We start from the raw sequence: 25,001 nt of genomic DNA, 5'->3' as shown, positions 1-25,001 counted from the left end.
ATATTCACAATAGCTCAGAAAATGACACTAATCTTCAAATGAGGTATGACCGTTTCTTTGATGTACTGTAATCCATCTTTATATGTTCTGATGTAAGCCAGATTTGACACTTGGTTGCATCATGTGCCTCTAATTGCTGCTGGGGTTGTCTTCATTTCATTGAAGACATGAAAACTTAATATACATTGTCTCCCTTCTCTTTTCACTTCCATAAATGTGGCTACATTCATCATACGTTAGGACTCTCATAGATTAATAGGTATCTCCCCCCGATGCCTGTTTTTACCTCATAGTAGTTCTTGTAACTATAGTAGAAGAAAGACATTTATACTACACTGGCTGCCCATTGTGGCTGTTATTGTGCTTGGATGTAGGAAAAGTCATACCTGGATTCATAAAGGAAGTATTGAGTAGTAGATATAGGTCATCTTGAATGAGGGATTATTTGGAGAGTGACAGCTCATTCAAGTACTTACAGTATAACTGCATTTTGTGTGTTAGCATACATTGCGATACTGTGCAGGAAAGTGGGTCTAGGATATAAATACAGCTAATGTGAAAGGCAAAAGGAAGGTTGAAAAAGGGGGGTGCAGAAGACAGTGGAGAAGAGGCATTGATAGGTAGTGGATAGAGGGAGCATGGATTAAGTCCCAATGGATTGCAAAATTCAAGAATATGTTAGAGGAACACATTTCAGTTGCATAATTCATGTAAGATTGTGTTTGAAGAAGGGGCTGGGGGTGGGGAGGATCCATATGGCAGCAACTATGAAACAGGCATTGAAAATTAACATATTGTACCCGACAGTACACTCTGCAATTGGGAGGTCCAAACATCTCATAACTTAGTGGTGGTGAGCAATACAGGTAGGCAGCTGGTTGTTGGTCAGGCCTACAGAAACTGTCATAAAGTGACTGTAGCAAAGTTGACTTATAAACCTCTTTTGTTTTAACATGGGTAGATTAAATCCCACATGTATACATTACATGTGCCAGTTCAGTTGCTTTACGTGACTTTTTATAATGCTGCTTCTTTTAATTATGTACAATATAAGTGAACAAAACAACACTATTAGTGAAATATGGCCATATTTTAAAATATAACTTTAGTATTTAATAAAAATAAAACAATATGGTCATGCATATACATACATAATACTTATTTTACTGCTTATTTACTCATTACTGGAAGCTTGCTTACTTACGCCTTATTATTATTTATCTTGTTTCAGGCAATTTACCTATAATACTCAAAACACTATAAAACATGTTGTAAAGGAAATCTTCCAAATGTTTCACTTCTGTTCAATAATTTGTGTGTGTTGTTATGGATGGTGTGTGTACAAGAATGATTACATATTGACCTCTGCATACACTGTAATTAATATGATCTTGTGTTCATGATTCGGTATGGGTATTAGACTCTAGGCTGCAGACTATTTCTGTATTCCTCACTAAAAATGAGCTCTTATGGTTTTGTAAATAATACTTTGGAATATAATTTGTATGTCTTCAGGCATCCACCAATTCACATTGTTCAGCTTCTCTCTGACAATGTCGCAACTATACATTATATGTGTTGTCGTTTTCTTTATGTCAGCATTGAATGCAATTTGATAGGGACCTCAGAGCCACAAATAATTTTACAGTCTAGTTCACAGAAACATTCATTGAAAAGTTCTTTTGTGCTTGAGCTATTGCTCCTCAGTGTATTGTAGCAAACTCAAGCATACTTCCATTATTCCCAACTATGATTATGAAGCAGTTTTATATCATACATACAAGCACTATTACTGCGAGGTATTTTTAATAATTAAGTTTTTTGCATTTGATTAATTATTATGTAGTTGAATACATTTACTTTATCTAATTTTATAAAGTTGGTTACGTTCACTGTTAGAGCCTGTTGTGAACATCCCAAATCCTTAACAAGAATGCTGAGTATGTTTCCTGCAGGAGGTTTCAGTCCTCCCTCAGGCATGGGTGTGTATGTGTTGTTCTTAGCATAAGTTAATTTTAACAGTGTGTAAGTCTAGTGACCGATGCCCTCAGCAATTTGGTCCCTTAGGAATTGACCCACATTTTTTGAGTATGTTTAAGCACTGGTCTTACAATAAACTTATTTATAGATAACTCAATCATCTACGGGAAATTACAGAATAGCTAGTAACTTCTACCAAATTATGTTTGTAGAAAATGAACTACAGTAATTGTCTACACATTTTTTGCTTCTAGTTAGTATGTATATTGCAGATATGGTAACTAATTAAAGAGATTGAATGCCCTTACTAATTTTATTGTAAAATACTAGACATCCATTACAACTGCACTTACTCATTTACAGTGTGTGTAAACATAGTTAGCTGCTAATGGTTGAATGCATTGACATATTCTTACACCTGACTTATTTTTTTAAAACCTTAAGTAACATGTTTAATTTCTATTCCACTTCATTTGAGATTTCACGTAAGTGTTAAACTGCAGCACTCGTTTACCTCATCTACGTCTAGAACAACACTGATGTCTTTTTGGGTTATGTTCAGTTGCTCGATTGCAGATATGATGACTTTGGAAGTTCTACTCATTAAGACATGTAATACACTAGAACTGCTGTACATAGTCCTTTGTTTGGTGTTTTGTTTCCTCTTGTTTTTGTGACACTGATGTCTGTTTTGCAGATACTGTGATACTGTGGTAGATAGGTTCACTGTCTCTTTCTCTTTTATGAACGAGCCATCACAAATTGTGGAATTCTGATTATAAATGAAAAGTACAGGGCTGTGTATGTTCTAGAGTACTGATTTACAGGGTTAACCAGTTTTTGGCTTACAAGGCCATCATCAGACTTTAACTATCATCACAATGAGGATACAATATTCATGAACAACACTGAAAAAGTTGCTACGCATCGAGAGTGAGGTATCAACACAAAATAAATGTCATCTTTGACAGTGCAGTGGTAATGTACTTAAAATGGTTAAACTTTAAATACTAAATAAATATTAAGGGAACAAACCAGAAAAACATTAACACTAAACCTAAAACAACAGTGTCTATACTATATATCTGATTAAATTAAATTAACAATCACAGTAAAATAAAATTAATACAAGGGTATTGAAGAATAGCGTGGAGATGTGTTACATGTGGAAGCTGATTAAGAAAAAATTTTAGTTATGAAGTTATTCTACCAAGAAGTGATGGTAGGACAGTTAACATGTGTAATACAAGACAAGACTATTGAAGAATAGCTTGGAGATGTTATACACATGCAATCAGATTCAGAAAGATTTTTACTTATAAAGTTATTCTACCAAGAAATGATGGTAGAACAGTTAAAATGTGTAATTGTGCCATATTACCAACTTTTGTTGGTGTATCAGACAAGGATTTTGGAGTTGGCATCATACATGTTTACTATTTTAGCTCTCTATTTCCAGCAGCCTGTTCTTGAAGTGCTGCATCATATGTCATAGAATTTACAGTTAAAGCAGGTTGTCAAGGACAGTGTTTTGATGTAATTGAAGCACTCTGGAAATGGGATGTTTACTTTTGTATTCTTTGGAGTGTTCTTGGCCTTTGGTGGAGCTAGATCAGCTCTACTTATTTTGCTTCTTTTCACAATGTTTTTGGTGATACTCACACTCTAATGTTCTAAACAGTTAATTAGTATAGTTTTGGAATTGATGGAAGTAATTCATATTGCAGCTACTGGTTTGTTTGGCAATCTTTGTTCAGTGTAGGGGCACAGATTACAGACTTCTGAATCATTTACATTACATCGCTACACAGTCAGCTTCTGAAAGTGTCTCCATGGACACCATTTTCCATTAAGAGTGGAAGAATTCTTGCTGAATGTGAGAAACAGTTCAATTTCCAAGTAATGTACGCTGGTAGCTGAACAGGTCATATCTATTTTAAAGCTCCTTACCCAGTTTTTGTGTCAGTATGTTGGTGTAGACTCATACTCTTCAGCCACATTTATAACAATAGATTAAGGCTTGAGCTGAAGTTTTATCTAAAATTTATTTATAGTCCCTGGTAAAAATGCCTGCAAATATTGTGTCAGATTATATATAATATTGTTCTGAATGTCTATATGTGCATCAGAATTTATTGTTTAGGTCACTGGTTGTCATCCTTGGAGTAAACTACTTTTAAAGCCATTGAGACTAAACAACCATGTTGCAACAATTTTTGTGGTCTTAATTTGCATTTAATTCATGTTGCCAGATGCTTGTTGGTGACTGACATGTGAAGTCCACTCTCCATTTGTATTCAAACATTCACAAATTGATGCTTGAAATCACAGAGTGCAATGACTACTTTACATCAGTTATTACACACTCACACAAACCAATTTCTTTTTATCCCTCATTTTATCTGTTGAACTTGTAACCACTCCAAAGTTGTGTTTTAATAATTAATATTTTCAGATTAGATCCTAAAACCATTCTCCTTTCTGTACTTAATTTTAATCTATTTTGACCATATGGCTGTTTTATCATGCAATAAATATTTGTTTTCTTTTCATTGTGTTGGTACTCAGGTATTTTTCATCCTATTACCACTTTTGGTATTGACATGTAATGACATGCCTCTACTTGATGTGCTAGCTGGCACGGTGATGAGACAGTGGACTCATATTCAAGATGACTGTGCCTCAAATACCTATTCAGTCATCCAGCTTAAAGTTTCCTGTGATTTTCCTAAACCACTTAAAGTGAATACCATATTGCTTCCTTTAAAATAGTTTGGTGGCCAACTTCCTTTTCCAAGCTTTTCTGATCTGAGCTTGCACTTAATCTGTAATGACCTCATTTTTATGGAATATTAAAATCCAATCTTTCTTCCTTCCTTTATCCAAATAGTATTGTGAAGCTTTAGAATTTTATGTTTAATGTTGCCATTACTTCACATAATAATAATGAGATTTTCCAGTGTAGGAAGATTATTTACTTATCTTAATATTTATTTTTCTTACATTTGTAGCTGTTCAAGAAGAAACAGCAAGAATTATACACTCTGAGAGAGAAAGAAGAAATGCAGTTGAAGAACTCAGGTACAAAGAATTACAAGGCCATTGCTGAACAGAACTATAAGGTACCACATATTAAACATGTTAGGACACGTTACTCGTTACCTCGTGTGCGTGTCAAATAATATTTATAAATTTATAATGAGACTCTTCAACAATTTGCAGTGCATAATGTTGTTGTTATGCTAGAGCTGCACAACAGTTACCTAAAGCGTATGTTTATTACAATTTACCTGATTTTAGGCATACATCTTTTTCCCTGGTGGAAGTGAGATTATTTTGTAGTTATGATTTCCATTCCAAAAGCATTTTATTTAAATTATTACTCAAGTTATGTAGTTACATATCCATAAACTAACATTTATAATGAGCTATGGTTTTGTAATTTTACCTTCCCTCAATCTTTACAGCATCTTTAATTCTGTAATTGTGAATGGAAACTTCACGTTCTTATTGTAGTTCATATTGTACTAAGTTAGTGACAGTTCTTCATAGTAAGTACAGTAATTATTTTACATAACTGTTTCTTCTTGACATACAATAGTTTTTATAATGTGTAAACATAAAAAATTAAATTTACGAAGTATACTCAAGATATTGTTTTGATGACAGAGTGTCCCTATTAGGTTGAGAGCAGTTGATTACTGACTATTGTTCTCCTGCACTATCCCTTCCTTCTTTCTCCAGAATTTAAGATTAAAAGGAAAAATTAGGTTTGAGAACAAGGCTAAGAGAGAGGTGAATGAAAGTCAGGAGTTAACAGCAGTCTAGGCAGTTACTGCAATACATTTTCCTACCCTAAAAATCTGATTTCACAATCAACTCATTGGCTTAGCATTTTTGAGTTACTTACTCAAACTTCATATTTTAGTGGTGAGGAAATATATACAGAATATTTAGCAGGTTTGAATCCTCTCATAAATCTTAATTGAAGCAGTAAGTATGCCTTGTGGTAAGCTGCTTGTACATCCATATGTACTTAGCTGCAGTTTTCTGTGCTTTGAAGTTACTGGCTCAAACCAAATATGTGTAGTAAATGTGTCATGTCAGCCAACTTTTGTTTTCACTGCAGTTGTGATTATCTTACTTAAAAATGCTTTTTGGAGTGTTATATGTGTTTCCTCTCATTCCTACTTAGCAGTCACTGAACATTGCAAGAATGTCTGTGGGTTATCTTTCAGATGTATGAAAATATTTTATATGTAGCTTAAACAAGCTATTTTCTGTTTTATGTCCCTTGGAGATATTCTAAATATATGACAAGCATAGTACTGTTTTTATTTTGTGATGTTTAGTGTTTTATTTAGCTCTGTATGTGGCCACTTTCCCTCCAGGAATTTTCCATACCACATGCTGATAGCTTGTGTGATTTACAGCAGATAAATATTTTGCTCAGAACCTGATCAGTTGCTGTGATTGTATTTTTATTTTTTCCATCTCCACAATTGCACTAACAGTGAACCTTTTTACATTTGTCATCAGTAGCATTCAATAACTATCAGAACATTGAATTATTATGCAGTTAAGGTATAGAAACTGAAAGGCTGACAGAAAGATCTGTATCTTGCAATTGCTTTGGATTCAGGATTCCTTTAAAGTTATGGTAATAGAAACTCCTGGGTGAATGTAAATAGTTTAATGAGTAAACATAACAACTCACTGAATAGTAGAGGCACTGATTCATTGAAAGGCACAAAAACAATACTGAAAACTTTGCTAGCAACACTGTTACCTTTACTCCTCAGTTTTTTAATTTATTTCGACACATCTTTTCAAATTTCTTTTCTTTTTCTCCTCCAGACATTTCTTCTGCATAAATATTTTATTATCTACCTTTAGAACTTGAAAAGAGATTCTTATTTTTATCCACATCATAAAACTTTTTTGTGTTTCAAATTGGTCACTGCAACACTTCAGTCTGAAGTCCCATTCCCAAGGTTCAGAAAGCTGTATCATACTCTAAAAGTCTTAGATTTAAATTTTAACAATATTACATATAAATATTCTTGAGAACAGCCTTTAGTTTGACAGTTTCTCTTATTTTTTGTTTTTATTCAGAGCAGTAGTCTTCTTGCTATTTATTGAGAGTACCCTACAACTTTATTCATTCTTTTTTTACTAATATTTACATCCTCATAAGTAAATAAGTTTTTGGCAATGAATGAATATAGTTTTTGTTAATTATGGAATTAGCTTATGTTTACAGTGAGAATTGCATTTTACCTCTCCTTTTCTTCAGCATTTCTAAAGAATGAAATTAAGTGTGCTTTTTTCTTCTAGATCTTTTAATTTCCATTCTTACAATATGATCAAATTACTGAAGTATTGTTAAGTAGTTGTTTGTTATGCATCTCTGCTGCCAAAGTCATCAATAGATGCTTTTGAAGTGCAGCTGGACTCAAAAGTAACCCATTTGTTCACTGATGGTGCAAGAAGTTTTCACTGCCAGCATTTGGCCAGAAAAGAATGGATAGATGGTGGTGTTGGGACCTTTACTTTCTGCTTTTGTCCTGCATTAAATTTCAGATTTTGCTACCAAAATCTACTAGTCTAGGATCTTGCCCTGGACAGCAACATGATATCTCATGTCTCCCCTAAATGCTCATTTTCTGTGTTTGTCTCTTGGTTGTAAGATTTTTTCCAAATTTCTTTGATTCTGTTGTGATTCCTCCTGTGTCATTTCTGTGTGTCTTCCTTTGTTTAATTGATTTCTTTCCATTATACATTGCACATTGATATACCCAATGTTAACATATTATTTACCTGAACTTTCTCCAAAGACAGTTCACTACCTTTGATGTTATTCTTCTGTTTTAAATCATATTTTGACTGGTGAGTGTATTTAGTTGCCAGAAAATTAATATGTTTTGGTAGAAATCTTTCTTCCTCTCGACCACTGTTGTTATATTATTGGATGGATTCAAATTTAGCCTTTTTGTATTTTATTGATATGATCTTAACTATGATTTGCAGTATTATAGGTTCTGCCATGGCGAAGCATATATTGCTAGATACATGTGAATAGTTGATTGTAGCATGTCTACTAGTCTACATTTGTCGCTGCAAAGAGTATATAAGTTATAGGACACTTTGAGTGCCACAGGCTGGCTGTAAACAAAATATGTTATACACAGAAACCAACTTGTAAAGCACTACAGCTCAGGTATTGGGTAAAAGTTCTTTTTAAAGGTGTATGGAGTCTTTACCTTGAAAGGTTTTAGTTCTTAGAGTATGACTGTCTTGGAGCAGACATATCAAACAATATTATGTACTTCATTTTGTAGAATGTGGCATACTACTACATACTACACAGCAAAATGGAGATACATTTTTTATGATCTTGCTTGATGTCATTTGGTCATTGAAAATACATTTACATGTTGTGTGTTGGTGGACTCTATTTCTGTTTTGCTGACTAAAGAACTTCATGTCTCATCCTTATCTTATGTTTTATGGATTTATGTGGATATTTAAGTGTAAATTTTTGCTCATTATACTCAATGACTATTCATGTAATGTATATGTCTGTGTTATTTGTCAAATTTATCAGAATCAAGGGCACCTTTCAGCATTAATGGTGCTGTTTGTGATAAGTTTTGTTATTCATTTGTTTGTGATTGTGTAAACAGCTTTATTATCAATTGTGTAGACAATTATGACATTTTTTCATAAGTGTCAGTATAATATAAATGTTGTTTACTCATTTACACCAGTTAAAATTTTGTTGCAAATAAAACAATATGCAAGTGCATAATACATTTGTATGATTTATTTAGATCTAAGATCTGAGTATCATTTATCTATAAATATCAACGCTACATTGAAGCAGTATTTTTCATTGTAGTTCAATAAAAATATAGAAAAAAGGAGAAGATGTGGCTTAAAATCTTTGTAACTTAAATTTTACTTCCAATTATTGTATGTAGACTTCAATTCATGCTGCTGAAAGCATGTATTTAAGTTATATATAATGTTCATCACCATAGCATTTTTCTAAGTTTGTACTTGCAACTAGTTGAGCTTCGTGAAAAAAAAAAAAAATATTCGTTGATGCATGGAACACATTTTATCAAATAAAAAAAACTATATAAATGTCTTATTAGTTATTTAATCCTTTTGTCATGCAATCCTCTGTCTATTACCCTTTTGTACAGTGTACTCATAACTGAGGCAAACACCACTCTCAGTATCAGCACGTGAACAATAGAATGAAAGTCTAGGAGACTGAAACCATCCAGTGATGTAACCAGCTGAACAATGAATAAGAAGTTTCAGTTGTTTGACTATGTTTCTTATTATACAAGTTTAAGTCAGAGGAAAAGCACTGGAAATGTTATTTTGACAGAAAAAGACAATGTCACAGTTTAACTACATCTCCAAGTTCACTATAGTGGTTGCTGTAGCAGTTTTCCCACTGATATGCCCCTTCTGTACTTTTCATTGTGTACTTTATCTATCCACATAATTTTTCGCATTCTATGACAGCACCACTTCCAAATGCTTCCACTTTCTTTCTGAATCACCAATGATCAGTATTTCACTTCTGTACAATTCTGTACTCTAGACATGCTCTTTCCAGAAATTCTTCCTTTTTTCCCATCAGTATCTGACACTGGTTGAGCTCTTTTACTGAAAGAATATTCTTCATCTGTCAAGCTTTTGATATGGTCCTTGCTTTGATCTTCCTGTATAGCCATACTTCCTAGATAGTAGATTTCTTGAACTTCTTCTAAAACACTCATTCCCAATTTTGATCACAATCCATTGATTGCATTGGAGACAATACAGTGTCAAGTAGAGACTCCTGAGGAAAGCTAGCCCACATGTGCTAGTAACAAGGACTTCACAATAAAAGTGCAAAGGAAATCTAATACTCTTTTGGCAGTAGTGGGGCCTGAGGATGTGGTAATGTGCCACCAAAACTAGTCATTTGAGACAATAAAGGCATTAGCAAGATACAGATGAGTTGGAACTTTTCCTCACATAAAAGCACATTATTGACTAGATTATTGTATTCATTCAGTCAGCATGTTACATGGATCCCATCAACAAGGGATGTAGAAAGAGTCTAGGTATATATTACCAACAGACAAGCAAATCACAGAAATTTTTATCTGTACACTGTATTAACAATGAGCTGTCCTCTTTAATTCCCTTCATGCCTTTTCCATCTACACCCAATCAAGTAAATTAGAAAGAAAGCTGCTGCTTTCTGCAACCTCCTCAGTTATACTAAGTAGTTACTGTTTATTTCTATTGATGTTAAATATTTACATGATTAGGTTGGCATATTTACCCAGAGTTCTGTTTATAGTAGATTATGGCTGATGATGCAGTTTTACAACGAAAGCTGCTGCTTGCCATGCAGCTAACAGAGATTTATTCATATCATAGATTCCTGAGACGTAATCTGTAGAAACAAGTCAGTGAAGTATAAATTTCAAAAAGTAGGTGGGGGCTGGTAACTAGTATACCTTTCCTTAGATTTCAGTACTAAACTGGTAATTAACAGCAAAAGGCAGCAAGCTGCTTTTCACAACTATTACAGTATACAATTAATAATGCACCTAACTTTCTGCCTGACATCACACCCCTCCCCTCCCACTCACCAGTTTTGTACCACCTCCATGAACTTCACCTGCACTACACTTTATATGGTAGCATCAGAATGAGACCTGAAATGGAACAAAAATTTAGTCTCACACAAAGCTCTTGAATAACAATAGCTAAACAAATTTGAGATTTTAGTTGTAAATTTCTCAGATGAACAATAATACATTCTCATCTATGTTGCTATGTCTGCTTATTCCAGTGTCTGAAATTTAAAATTGCGCAGCTGTAACATTGGTATGGTTATTTACCAGTTTAACTGACCACATAAGTTTGTCCCACAGATATCCAACAGAGCAAACCGTTAAACAAAAATGTGAAATGACTCTTAATACACTATACGTGCAATCAGTATTTCTCTACACATCTTCTGTGTTGAAAGTTTTAGCATATTTATTGATCCAGAAATTCTTTTGTGTTATAACAGCATCGTAAACATTATCTCAAAGAATTTCTAGGTATACAGCTTATAAAGATAGTGTAAGTATAAATATACCACTCCTGAGAGAGTTCTGACTCTGTCAGCAGCTATAAACTTCCTTATGTTTGTATGTATCAAACTAGGAAGCCTTGAAAAAATATTCAGTTTTGCAGGTGCCACAGACATCTGTAAATTGAAACTAGAAATCCTGATAAAGCAAACAAAGGAATTCTAGCAACTATGAGTATTTCTATTGCTAGGATGTTCTGCTTCAAGGAAACTCTTGATTTTATATAGTCATTAGGGCAGGATTACATAGTGACTACATGAATCATGATGGTTTTCTTTCTCTCATGTTACATTGTGCCAGCTCACACATTGAAGAGCTTTTGTGGGCAGATACATTGCACTAAATAATTATTTACTTCCAGAATGAATTTTTATGCAGCAGAGGAAAGTGTGCTATTTAAAAGTTCCTGGCAAATAAATACCATGTGCTCCATGGCATGCAGTTTTATTCTTCCAGGAAGGTTCAATTATTTGCTTTTCTTTAAAACAGTATCTGGGGAACTTTGCTAACTGCCCATGATGTTTCACAACTGCAATATAATAATCTTTACATATTCCTTATACTATTTCATTTTTATGTCACTTATTTCTTTAGTTTCATGATCTCAATTTGTTAATCTAGCAATGAAGAATTTAACCTGTTAGCATATAATGGGTGTTCAAAAAGAAACATGTTGGAGGCATTATTACAGAAACAGTACCTTTATGTTAGAAGTATTGACCCTGGCTGTTGAGACACTTGTTCCACTGTGACACAAGGTGGTGAAAGGCTGTCTCATAAAATTCCCAGGGCTGCGATGTTAACCAGTTCCGCACATACAGCTGAACGTCGTCGTCCGAGGTGAATTGTCTGCCCCTCAGAGACTTTTTAAGGGGACCAAAAATGATGTAATCACAGGGAGAGAGGTCTGGACTGTATGGAAGGTGGCTGACAACCTCACATTTGAATTTCTGCAGGAGTGCCATGACTGTGTTGGCCGTATGAGGCTTTGCATAGTCGTGGAACGGAATGACCCCATGGGTGAGACTGCCTGGTTGTTTTGATTTGATCACTTGGCAAAGGGTGGTCAAGTTTTGTGAGTTAGTCTGGGCATTCACTGTTGTCCCAAGCTGCAGGAAGGGAATCAGAAACGGGCCACCTTGGTCAAAGAATGTCAGCATAACCTTCACCTCATATGACGACGTCCAGCTGTATGTGCGGAACTGGTTAACATTGCAACACAGGGAATTTTATGAGACAGCCATCACCGCCTTGCCTCATAGTCAGAAAAGTGTCTCAACAGTCAGGGTCAATACTTCTAACATACAGGTTTCTGTAATTATGCCTCCAGCTCGTTTCGTTTTGATGCCCCTTAGTAAAATGAAAGTATGTATCATATGACATTCAAACTTTGATTAATAGTTTAATAAAAAGAGGATACTGAATAACTTTATATTCAAAAGTGAAACTAACTGAATGAGTATAAATATGAGAGCAAGCTGCAAATAAAGTGTTAGCATGAACAGTACACATAAACAAGAGTGCTCCAGGCAGCAATCCCTAATGTCTTAAGACATGGTCTGTCCTAATGTTGATATGAAAGACTTGATATGAAAGTTTCTATGATTTGTCTAAGACATTTGATTGTGAGATTCCTATTAGATAATCTTATTTTATTGGTTTTAAGAGAGCATCAACAGATTGATCTACCCCATATTTAAGAAAAGTGTGCAGAAACCTCTGATAAGTAATTCAAGTAACTTAGGAAGAAGTGGCACCTATTGTCAAAGACATTAATAACAAAAAGTCCTAGACGTGCTTCTAATATAGATTTTATACTTTTCTGTCTGTAGATGATTAGCATATCACTGTAAGTCAAAGGAAGAAGGGTTAAAAGAGAAAATGATGTATGATGTTTTGTGAAAGCTAGTAACTGTTCTTGTTCTTTTTTCTTAAATATACATGTTTTTCAGAAACTGTAATATATTTATTGGTATGTATTGGTGAAAATTTGAAATGGAAAAGAACAGTTATGTATCCTATAAAATAACTAAATTCAGCTACTTTTGCTAAAATTAATTGCCAGCTGTGGGGGCCATAGATACCAAGAAGTCACCATATTTTACTTATTTTCTGTTGTTGGTGTCCTTACAGTAATAGTTTCTGGTAACTCAGTATTGAGATAGGAACTAACCAATCCTCAGAATATTGCAATTAGAATTATGTGTGAGGATGAATATATTCATCTTGTGTGTACCATAATATTGATCGTGAATACACTCAACTATGTTAAATTTTATTTCCTTGTGAAAAATAAATGATTAAAGCAAAACAGGAGTCATGCTGTCACCTGAAATAGCTGATAAATTGTGGAATTTTCAGTAGGAGATCTGTGGTCTATGAAGGCATCTTTCTTTTTTCTGTTATAAATAAATAAATAAAATAAAATAAAATGATTGAATATCACTTTGTGAACTTAAACTGTTGTTGGATAGGAAGTAGACATTGTAACTTATGTCTTTGGTAAATATGTATGCAAACATTGCCTACTTACCTTATGGAACAACAAAAGAAGATAGAGGTCTGTTAAAATGTAAGTTATCAGTATATGTAGTTGTTATGTACAATATATGAGCTACACAGTCTACTACTACTGTAATATACAGTAAATACCTACTATTGTCAAAATTTACTTTGAAATATATAATCAATGAGACTATTTCAGTCTCTGCAGTTCCTTTCATTAAGAACCTCTTTCATGTTTTCTGTGTCATACACAATGAGCTATACAACAGTAAGCACCTAACATAAATTTTAAATCTTTTAATCATAAAAATCTTCTTCCTCATTTTTTTTTAATATTTGCTGTAGCACATGTTGATTGTTTTAACGTATTTCAACAGAAACGACTATCAGAATTCCTGGAAGAGATGCAAACAAGAGAATATGGGCATGCAGTTCAACCTGAGGCGTTTGATGAAGACTCAAATGAATACAGTCGCATTGTTGATGAGCTGTTTGACTTTGACCACCAAGAAACCCAAGAGGTAATAATTGTTTTTTGTTTATGTTAATGCTTTGATGAAGATAGTAAACTGAAGATAAGTAATGAAAACATAACAGCTTCATGATACTTATATGACGTATGACAAAAATGTGGTGTGGATATTAACTAATATGCTGAACATAAGTTTCAGATTGTTAAGTGTTTATTAATTTTTTGTGCATAGCTTACAGATAAACACATTGATGGGAAAGTTGACATACTACAGCCAGATGAGGGTCCTAAAGAAGATTTGTCTGAATACAATTTCAGAAAATTTGCTGCTACATATTTTCAAGGAAACATAACATATCAGTATTCGAGGAGGCCCATAAAACATTCACTTCTGGAACTTCCAGTGGAGGCAGATGAACTGGTAAGTGAAAGACTAATCCTATTTAGTGTTTACAAATATTTAGATTTTATAGTTGTAGGAGAACATTTAAATGATAATTCTACAAGATGCAGTACAGCATTTGGTAGAGGGTATAATCATATCAAATGTTCACTCCTGCTCCAGTTTCATTTATGACTGCTGCTGATCCTTTGCAGAAGCTTAAACTTTTTCTCTGATTCTACCATCATTGTCTGTATGTGAGATACGTCTGGAAGGAAATTACACGTTACCTGTACTTTGATAGTGTGCCTCTTTGTGATGTGTGATGTCCATATTGTAACATTAACCACTGAAGTTGGTAGAGCATTTCCAGTATGCTCTCGCATTAACTACACAAACACATAACAAAATATACTGCTCTTCTTTTAATATTCTGTACTGATCCTATGTGATAAATAGGGCACAAATTAATATGTAAATACATATTTCCATTTTAAGTAATTTTCAATCTTTTTGTAGTTTTTTACATAAATCTTGGCATTTGGAGTTTGAAAATGTAACGTTCAGTTTCTGTATTTCAAAGTTTAGTCCATATTGTTATATCAGAATTACATAAATCCTTATTTTCAACACCATGTTATATAGAACCAATCTTTTTAAAGCTTAACAGCATTTAAAAAATCATTGAATGACCCTCCAAAGCATGATTCCTGGCTTCGGAAAAGGACGAGCCAAAAACACCAATTGCACCATCTGAGGCAGACTAGCCTTTCAGATAGCCTGCAAGCCTTTTATAATGTTGCTTATCAGGGATTATGGGAAGAGGGAGGAAAGCAAACATTCTTCTAGAGAGTGAAATATTAAAAATATGTTTTTGGAGTGATGGGAGGGGAGCAGTTTTTGACATGTTGTCCACTGCGGTCAACGTGCCCTTCCCTGCCAGTCATCTCTTGTAGCGAAAATGTGTCACCAAAGTTACAAGTTTTCATTAAAGCACATTTATAAATGTGCTATTATCAAATGTGGTACTTGTTTTTAGTAATGAATAGGATGTTAAATTAAGGGAGCTAAAGCAATTTTTTTATGGCATTGTTTGTTGGTACCCTCAATGTATACCAGTTGACTAGGGTGTAAGGGCTCACTAAGAAATTTTACAGATGGTACCTTATATGTTGTCTTCATCATAGATATGTTACATGCTTTCTACTCCCTGATGTTTTCTGTTTTGTCATTCGATTGTCTTTCACATGAAATGCAAAGCAATTAGGCCTTACAATCAAGTGGGCAGTTCAGGCCAGCGATGCCAACAAGAACACTGCAGCTTTAAACGTTTCCTCTTTGTTGTACTGGAGTTTTATGTTCAATGCACAACATCTGACACACACTCCACAAGTAGTGCACTAGCCAAGTGTAACTTCACATCTGTGTCATTCACTGCTGACAATAATGAGGTTTGTTGCTATGTGTCATTGTGTTATTTACACATCTACATTTTTATATTTAAATTGCAAATATATGTTGAAGATTTCCCAAACAAGTGTTTTGGGTACAGAAGCTAAACTACTGTTTTGTAATGCTTGTGAAAAATCTGTGTCAGCTGATCAATGGTTTCTAGTCTCACAACACATATATACCACAAAACATAAGGTAAATAATACAAGAAAGAATTCAAACAACAATCTTTTTCTGATGTAACAGCCAGTGGCTCCCAAAGTTCTAACTTCTTGAAAGATTTGTGTTATGCTATGATTTGTGCATGTATCCCTTTATGGAAATTAAGTAACCCAGTGTTTAGTAGCTTTCATGAGAAGCAATCAGGAAAACATATCTGTGATGAATCTGCACAGAGAAAAAACTACGACAACTGCATTTATGAGGATTGTTTGGTGTTGATTTGAGGTGTAATTCAGGATGGTCATATGTGGGGCACAGTCAATGAGACTACAGCCACCCAAGGGTGGTGCATTGGTAAAGTAGTAATTGGGTGACTGTTTGAAGATAAATCGAGTAAATCCTTTGTGTTGGCATGTGAAGAACTTTCTAAATGTAACCACCAAACATCATCAAAGCCCTTTAATGATGCTATGACTGTTTTATGGCCTAATGGCATCAGAGACAAATAAGTTTTTTTTGTTATTTACCGATGCTTCTCCTTATATGGCTAAAACTGCAGAAGACCTGAATGTTTTATACCCTAAAATGATTCATGTAACATACTTGCCACCTCGAATTAATAGATTAGCTGAATGCACAAGGATAAATCACAAAAATGTTGTTAGTTTAATATCAAATGTGAAAAAAATTTTTTGAAGGCTCCCAGTAGGCCCTCAAAAATTAAAGAGCTGTATCCCAATATTATTTTGTCACCAGAACCACTACTGGGGTATATGGCTAGAAGCAGTTGAATATTCTGTTGAGCATTTCAGTGACATTTAAAGAATTATTGTTCAATTTGAAGATGAGTCTGTTTGTATTTTAAATGCAGAAGAACTGTTTGAAAATCGTACTCTGCACAGTGATTTAGTGTACATCAAAAGCAATTAATGTTTTTTGTCATGTCAGATTAAGGCAGTGAAAACCTTCAGTAGCACTGAAAGACAATGTAAAGATTATTGAAGGCATAGAAATGAAAATTAGCGAAGCAGAAGGACCCATTGCTGTGTTGTTAAAACAAAAATTGAACTATGAACTTCAGAAAAACGAAGGTTTTAATTTGCTGACAAAATGTAACAGTATGCTGTGTGGAAGAATTGTGTAAATTTAAGTTTTCTCCAATCACATCATGCAATGTTGAAAGATCTTTCGGTCAGTACAAAGCGTTGTTCCATTCAAACAGAGTTAGATTTAATTTTGAAAAAAAAAAAAAAAAAAAAAAAAAAAAAGAAAAATGTGATTGTGTATTGTAACAGTATGAATGATACCAGTGAGACTGAAGAAGCTTAAAATTGTTTTTGTTTTCGGTATAATAAAGTCTGGTTTATTTGATAATAGTAGCTTTTCGTCTCCATATTTTTTACATATTTTATATTTTCAGGCCTATATTATATGTAACTATGTTGTCTTTTTTCATACATATTTAATCGAATCCTAGTGATCAAGATTCCTAACTGATGAACAACATTCACGTATAAGTCTAATGAAGGTTTGACGGCTTTGTGGATGCATTATATTTCCTTAGAATTCTTCCAGTTAATCTCAATCTGGCATCTGCTTTTTCTCCTGCTAGTTATATGTGACAGTAGAGTGAGAAAACAACAGTAAATCCATCAGAAATTAGTGGACAATAGCTTGTTACTATGTGGATTATATGATCATGGTGTATGCAGCCACTTTTTAAATGCTCTGTTAATTGTCTTTCAGAGGTATTTAGTATCTACTGTATATGTAGTTCATGTAAAATAAAGGAAAAGTAGCTATTTACATATAGCTGACTTATGCATGGTGCGTAGAAACACACAAAAGGAAACAGCTTTAGAGCTTTTCTAGAGAACAATCAAGAGCCTGAAAGTTAGTGTAAATACTGTTTTCTTTTATGTATTCCTGTGTACCACACATTGGTCAGCTAAGGTGAGCAGTTGCTGTTCCTTTATTTTACACATTATTCTATCCAGGAATTTCCATTGTGGATGTATATGTATTTTGTTATGATACGTGGCACAAAATCAAGTTGAAATCTTCTAATACTCATTATCTTCCTTTCCCTAGAGAGGGGTGAAGTGATAAAACCATGACTCATGGTCATGGTCAGCATGATTTGAATACCAGTCCTGCTGTTTTCAGTTAGAAGTTATGATAATCAAAGAAAATGTCAAGGAAATCCTCATATGAGACAAGCTATGTCTATTTATGCTACATTGTTAATCTGAGCAGGTTCCTCATTTTTTTGTTAAGACAGGGAGACAATTTCTTGGCCTGAAACAGAGATAACATGGAAATCAATGATTTTGTTGTTACTGTTGCTGTTACACTGTGTTCAGCAAAAAGGTCAAGTGTGAAATTTATATATGGAATAATATTGATTGGGCAGCTTTTTAAAATATTTCTATAATGCTTGTCTTACTAAAATGGGTAAAATAGGATACTATGCTGTCATAAAACTCTTTCTTTTGGATATTTTATTGCCAACAAAAATTCATACAAATTTGATGAAGGTATGTAAAGAGTCTGTGCCTTCATTCTCAGTGGGTGAGAAACAGGTAACAGAATTTAAATGCAGCCTTATTTGTCTTGAAAATTGTCAAGGTGAAGGACTTCCAAGATCTGAATATAAGGATGTGAACATTGAGTGTGTGCAGTCTATGATCAGGAATTAAATATATATGGCATATTTGGTGCCACACATATGTCAAAAGAGACAGTGTGGTGCATTTTACATTAAGAATTAATTATGAGAAACCTTTGTGCAAGATGAATGAATAAAAAGACATGGTGCATTTAACACAAAGAATTAATTATGAGAAGGTGTTGTGTAAGATGAGTGCCATATTTCACTGGGTAGATCAGAATACTAATGGGCAGGTGCTGATTTGACCTGTGGACAAAAGCGTGTTACAGTCAAATTTGTTAAAAGAAGGGATCCATTGACAGGATACTTCCTGAGCTATTGGAGATTAGTCTATTTGTTCATTCGTGGATTTATTTGCCTGGCAAGATTAGGGCCTTGGGGAACTTCATACAACTATCCATGTATCCTTAGTTACTCAACATGACTATGTGGATAGTAAATTGGAAATATGTAATGATAATTATATGTTGTTTTGATCTGCAGTGGAAAGACTGCTTCTATGCTGCTCTCAATACTACTCTATCCTGTGCAAGCTTCTTCATCTCTGTATAACTACTAAAACTCACATCCATTTGAGCCTGCTTACTGTATTCAAGCCCTGATCTCCCCCTACAATTTTTTTCCTCCCACACTTCCTTCTGTTACCAAACTGACAATCCCTTGATGCCTCAGGATGTGTCCTTCAACTGATCCCCTCTTTTAGTGAAGTTGTGCCACAAAGTTATTTTTTTGCTATTTGATTTAATACCTCCTTATTTGTTTTTTTACGTATCCATCTAATCTTCAGTATTCTTCTATAGGACCACATTTTAAAAGTTTTACTCTCTTTCTGTCTGAACTGTTTACCATCCATGTTACACTTCTACACAAAGCTACATTCCAGACAAATATCTTCAGAGAAAACTTCCTATAACTTAAATTGATATTGGGTGTTAGTAAATTCTTCATTTTCAGAAAAGCTTTTCTTCCGATTGCTACTCTTCATTTTACATCATAATTCAGGTATCATCAGTTATTATACTGACCAAATAATGAAACACATCTACTACCTTTAGTACCCCATTTCCTAATCTAATTCCCTCAGCATCACCTGATATAATTCAGTTGCATTCCATTACCTTGTTTTATTTTTGTTTATGTTCATCTCATCATGTTTTCAGAGCACTATCTGTTGCATTCAACTGTACCTTCAAGTTCTGGGTCATCTCTGATAGAATTAATTGTCACTGGTAAATCTTAAAATTTTTATTTCTTCACCTTGAACTTTAATTCCCTTTCCAAATTTTTCCTTCATTTGCTTCATAGCTTGCTCAATGTAGAGATTGAGTAACATTGGGGATAGGCTACAACCCTGTCTCATCCCATTCTCAACTATGGCTTCTGTTTCATGTTGAAACTTTTATAACTCAAGTCTGGTTTCTGTGCAAGTTTTAAATAACTTTTTTGCTCCCTGTATTTTACCCCTGCTACCTTCAAAATTTCAAAAATTGTACTCCAGTCAACACTGTCAAAAGTTAGTTAATTCATGGTAATCTTGTACAGCCATGACTTATTAAACTGATGGTTCAGTAGTATTCATGCTTGTCAGCACCTGCGTTCTTTGGAATTGGAATTATTACAGTCTTCCTGAAGTCTGAGGGTATTTTGCATCTCTCATTTATCTTGCATACCACTTAGAATAATCTTGTCACTGCTGGCTCTGCCACTGATCTCAGTAATTCTGAGGGATTTTAGTTGACTCCAGATGCCTTGTTTCCACTTAGGCCTATCAGTACTGTGTCAAATTATTCTTGCTGTATATTCAGCAGTTGCTGAGGATGCAGGGGCCCAGCTCTGTGTATACTCCATTCCTCCTCCCACAGATGGTGCAGCCATTGTAAGAGAGGGTCTGTCAGTAATGAGACAGGTAGCATGAAGCTGTCTGGGACAGAAGAGAGGTTCTGGATTATCATTGTGTAAGGCCAGCTGGGCACCTGAAAGTGGCAGGAGAGGTGTGGGTGACAGAACTACCATGAGGGCAGCACTGGAAGTGCCATAAGAAGCTGCTATTGGCCAGTTGGGGAAGGCCGGGGATGGTAGCCGGGCCAGAGCAGTGCAAGATGAGAGTCTGCACAAGGTGCTTGTGCATGCCTGAGAGATACCTGCTGAAAGAGAAAAGAGATGTGGTTCAAATGCTATAGGTGGAGATGTGAGTGCAGACAACACGGCAGCCAGGGAACACAAGGAAACAAGCAAAAATCCTGATGGTGCAGGTGCACAGGATGCTGAGATGGAGCACACAGGGCTGCGTGCTGGTACTTGAGACAGAATGATAGAAAGCGTGCAGGTGTGTAACGGTGCATATGATGGCACCTGATGGGACGCACAGACCAGCCACAGGGCTGGCCACAGTGTTGGGAGAAATGGTGGTGGCAGGAACAGTGCTGGTGACAACAGGGCTGGTCATGACTGGGCTAGTTATGCTGGTTGATGCATTGATGTGGATAGGGATGGTGTCAGCAGTGATGGGGCCAGCTGTGACCAGGCTGGCAATGACTGGGCTGGTGAAGACAGGAAGGCTAGCCTCAACAGGGGCCCCTCCAATAATGCAGGCAAGGCTGCTACAGTGGATGTGGTGGTGGAGCTGGCTGAGGAAGATGCACAATGTGAAACACACAAAGGAGCATACACGAGAGGAGAGGGGCTGCCCAAGGGATGGTGGGAACGACATCAACACAGTGTACATTGAGAAAACGTAGTGGGTTGGCAAAAAGGTGGCCAGGGGCAGAGGGAATGATGTCGCCACCGAGTGTGCATGGAACACGACAGCCAGACAGGAAAGAACACATCATGGAATGGAGCAGAAAATTTAAGGCTTGAGGAACAGGCAGAAGATATTGACCACAGGTGAGTTCATCTGCATTGGGACCAGTTGGTGATTGTGTAACAGTGCTTGGCAGCATGGAGCTCATGGAGGGGCATGAGGATATAGAGCACCAGGGGGAGAGGGAAGGAAGAAGTGGAAAACAAGAGCAGAACAGCAGGAGAAATGGGTGCCAGAATACATTGGGCACCACCCCTGAAACAGAGGCCAGCTCTGGCTGCATGCTTGAGGCAGGAGGATGGGAGCAGCATCAGGGTCGCAGCGAGATTGGGTGGTGACTAGCAGGCTGGCACTGGACACGCTGGTGGCATTGAAGCAGACAGTGTCAGTGGAGCAGATGGTGCTGGAGCCTGTGGAGGCTACCTCGTAACTCAGAGTGACAGTGTCTGCAGCACAGGAACCAGCAGAGACTGGGCTACTGGACCCAATGAAGACTATGGTACAGGAAAAGGGGGTACTGATGCTGATGGTACTGGAGCATGTGTGCCAAGGCCAGTGGAACCAGAGTAGGGGGTTCAGGGTTGCTGGTGCTGGAGCTGGTATTGAAATCTGCAACAATGGTGTCTGGGATGACTGAGAATGGGACAAACCTTAAAGGAAAGGGGAAGTAGAAGGATCCAGCCAGGCATCCAGTGGAGACAGGGAAGAAGCTCTTGAAGAAAGAAGGCGTGCAGAAGCACAAGACCCATTGTGGATAGCATAGTGAACTGGCCCTGTAAGTGAACACATGAGAGGGAAAGAAGGTCGAGTGCAGGATTGAGGGGCAGAAGGAGCTGATAGGTGGAAGTGCTGCACGAGATGAGAAGAAGGGTTCATTTGTGAGAGTCCTCAGTGAAAGTGAACACTGCAGCCAATGAGGAAAGGGGACTGTGGCTCCAAGGTGTTGCCAAAAACCTAGAGTGTCGGTGCTGTTGCATCAATGTTGGAGGTGAGCCAAATGGGTGAGGTGCTGCAGGCGAAGGACAGCAGTGGGCGTTGGCATTGGTTTCCCTGATGGGGACATGACTGAGTGTGCAGACCACTGCAGGGAGAGTGTGGCTTTTTTCCTGCATGCCCTCAATGTTGCACTGCATGGTCTGGAACAGGAACGATTGTGCAGAGACAAGCCTGAGGACAGCCACAGCGTGGTGGCAACAGTTCAAAGGAAGGCATCATGGAGAAGCAACCATGAGAAGCATGAAGATAGCACTGTGGAATGGAAGCCAATAATCCTCATTGCCAATCTTATGTCCATAAGTTGGACATTGCTCTATACTGCACGTAGGTGACTGATGTTTCCACAGTTAGTTTTGCAATGTATTAGGTTGGTGCATGCATTCATAGCATTTTGAATTTGCATTTTGGTATTCTGGTTACTATGGATTTATTTATCAATTGTCATTTTTTATTTGCAGTTCACAGTTGCTATTTGAGCTAACTTATTGTCATTTTGTCATCTGTAGATAGTGAATAATGCTGTGGATGCTAGAAAATGGAATGCCACCTGGAGGAATTTGAACATTTCCGACATATTCTTCTGTTTGAGTTCAATGGAAGTGTGAAAGCGGTAGAGACACTCAGAAACATTTGTGCAATGTATGGGAATAATGCCACCAGACAGAGCATGGTGATAAAATGGTTTTCACATTTTAAGGAGGTTTCTTTTGACGTTAGTGACTCTTCACATTCAGGAACACTTTTGAGGTTTGAAGAAGATCATTATGAACTGTAATCATTCCACCATCATGTGACATTGACATGCAGTGGGGAAGGTTCAAAACTCAGGTGTGTAGGTATTGCATGCTCTAAGCCAAAATCACAAAAATCAGCTGGTGCATCTCTGCTTGCTCATCATCAATTGACTCATTGTCAACACTGGCATTTCCCATCCTGTATCATTACTAGTGAAGAGAAATAGTGTCTTTGTGTTAACATATGGAAGAGAAAGGACTGGTTGAGCCCAAATAAAGCAGTGACTCACCATAGAAATACCTGCATGCACTCACAAAAGATAATGTTATGCATCTGGTGTGGTGTACTATGAATTGCTTCCCCAAGGTGTAACCATCTCGGTTGATATTTATTCAGATTCTTAATTTACCATTGACTACATGTAGTGATATAGGCTTTATAATGATGTCAAGATACATAAGAAGTTACTAGATTAGTTAGTGTTTACATTACAAGAACAAATTATTTATGCTACATTAATCAATTCTTTTGCAGTTTCAGTATTCAAGATACACACTACTTGGACTTCCCCAGAAAATTATCCCATACCTAATAACAGCTTCAAAATAACTACAATAAGCAATTCTCCATGTACTCAAGTCAGTGGAATTTGCTAGTATTTGTATTGCAAATGCAAAATTGCTTAGTTTATTTGATAGGAAGTCAATATGTGTATTCCAGCTTAAGTTACTGCCCACATTTAGCCCCAGGAATTTGACCATGTGAACTTCTTTCATAAATTGATTGATATGTTGTATTTTAAGTTCCACACATTTTGACTGTTTGGTTTTGTGATGTAGTATATGGGTTTTTGCAATGTTCAGTTTGAATCCATTTGACTGGAACCTGTTTTCTAAGGTATTTAGTGTGCTTACAATGAAGCTCAGAATTTTTTCTGCATTGTCATCTTCAATTAAAACAGAAGTATCCTCTGCAAAGAGATCTGATGGGAAATTTATATTTATGGGTAAGTCATTAACATGGAATAGGAACAGGATTGGCCCCAAAATGGAGCCTTGAGGCACAGCATGTGAGAATCATCTTGTGAGAAAACAGCTTACTAAATACATAAAGTTAGCTCCTGATAGAAATATTTTGATCAACACTGGCTTTAAAATACTTTAAATCGGTAATTCACTCTGTTGTGCTGGTAGTTGCTGTCAGTTGTTCATTTGAATTTTAGGTGTTTTATTTTGTTTTACCCAGCATTTCTCAAACAAATTAAAAGCACCTAATATATATGTTGCAACAAGATTTCTAGCAACACAATGAACGTTTTTCTCTGTACTTCATATTGTTTCTTCTTTTTTTGACATGTTATTCTCACTATTTCATATAGCTCACATCCCCTGATACTGATCTTGTCTTGTGTGAAGCAAGAAACACTTCAGTAACCTTTCTACTTTTATGTAAAGTGACATTACAAGTCATGAAGCAATTGCTATGAAAACAACTATTTATGAAAATTGTACTGCAGAGCTTTATCACAGGTGAAATGCTGACCAAAACCAAAACAAGGAGTACCTATATGTAATAATCAAGGATTCCTGTGAAGCTCAGCAATTGCAATGAAATCTAACAAAGTAATGCGCATTATGTCCAATTTATTCAAGGCCAGCTAAGATATGGCAAAATCTTATATTATA

General features: G+C 35.9%; 1 protein-coding gene across 1 annotated transcript in view; it reads left to right on the top strand.

The window, feature by feature from the left end:
* LOC124798932 (myosin-VIIa-like) overlaps window positions 1-25,001 on the top strand; it is a 393,313-nt gene that overhangs the window by 166,469 nt on the left and 201,843 nt on the right. The window contains exons 24-34 of the mRNA XM_047262466.1: window positions 1,600-1,708; window positions 1,847-1,940; window positions 2,311-2,342; window positions 2,484-2,592; window positions 3,279-3,454; window positions 3,662-3,738; window positions 3,792-3,879; window positions 4,124-4,201; window positions 4,992-5,102; window positions 14,021-14,164; window positions 14,348-14,536. Coding sequence (XP_047118422.1) covers window positions 1,600-1,708; window positions 1,847-1,940; window positions 2,311-2,342; window positions 2,484-2,592; window positions 3,279-3,454; window positions 3,662-3,738; window positions 3,792-3,879; window positions 4,124-4,201; window positions 4,992-5,102; window positions 14,021-14,164; window positions 14,348-14,536 — 1,207 coding nt within the window. The remainder of the gene's footprint in view (window positions 1-1,599; window positions 1,709-1,846; window positions 1,941-2,310; window positions 2,343-2,483; window positions 2,593-3,278; window positions 3,455-3,661; window positions 3,739-3,791; window positions 3,880-4,123; window positions 4,202-4,991; window positions 5,103-14,020; window positions 14,165-14,347; window positions 14,537-25,001) is intronic.

This window comes from Schistocerca piceifrons, chromosome 5 (genome assembly GCF_021461385.2).
Source record: "Schistocerca piceifrons isolate TAMUIC-IGC-003096 chromosome 5, iqSchPice1.1, whole genome shotgun sequence".
NCBI lineage: Eukaryota > Metazoa > Arthropoda > Insecta > Orthoptera > Acrididae > Schistocerca > Schistocerca piceifrons.
This window is presented reverse-complemented; position numbering and strand designations above follow the sequence as displayed.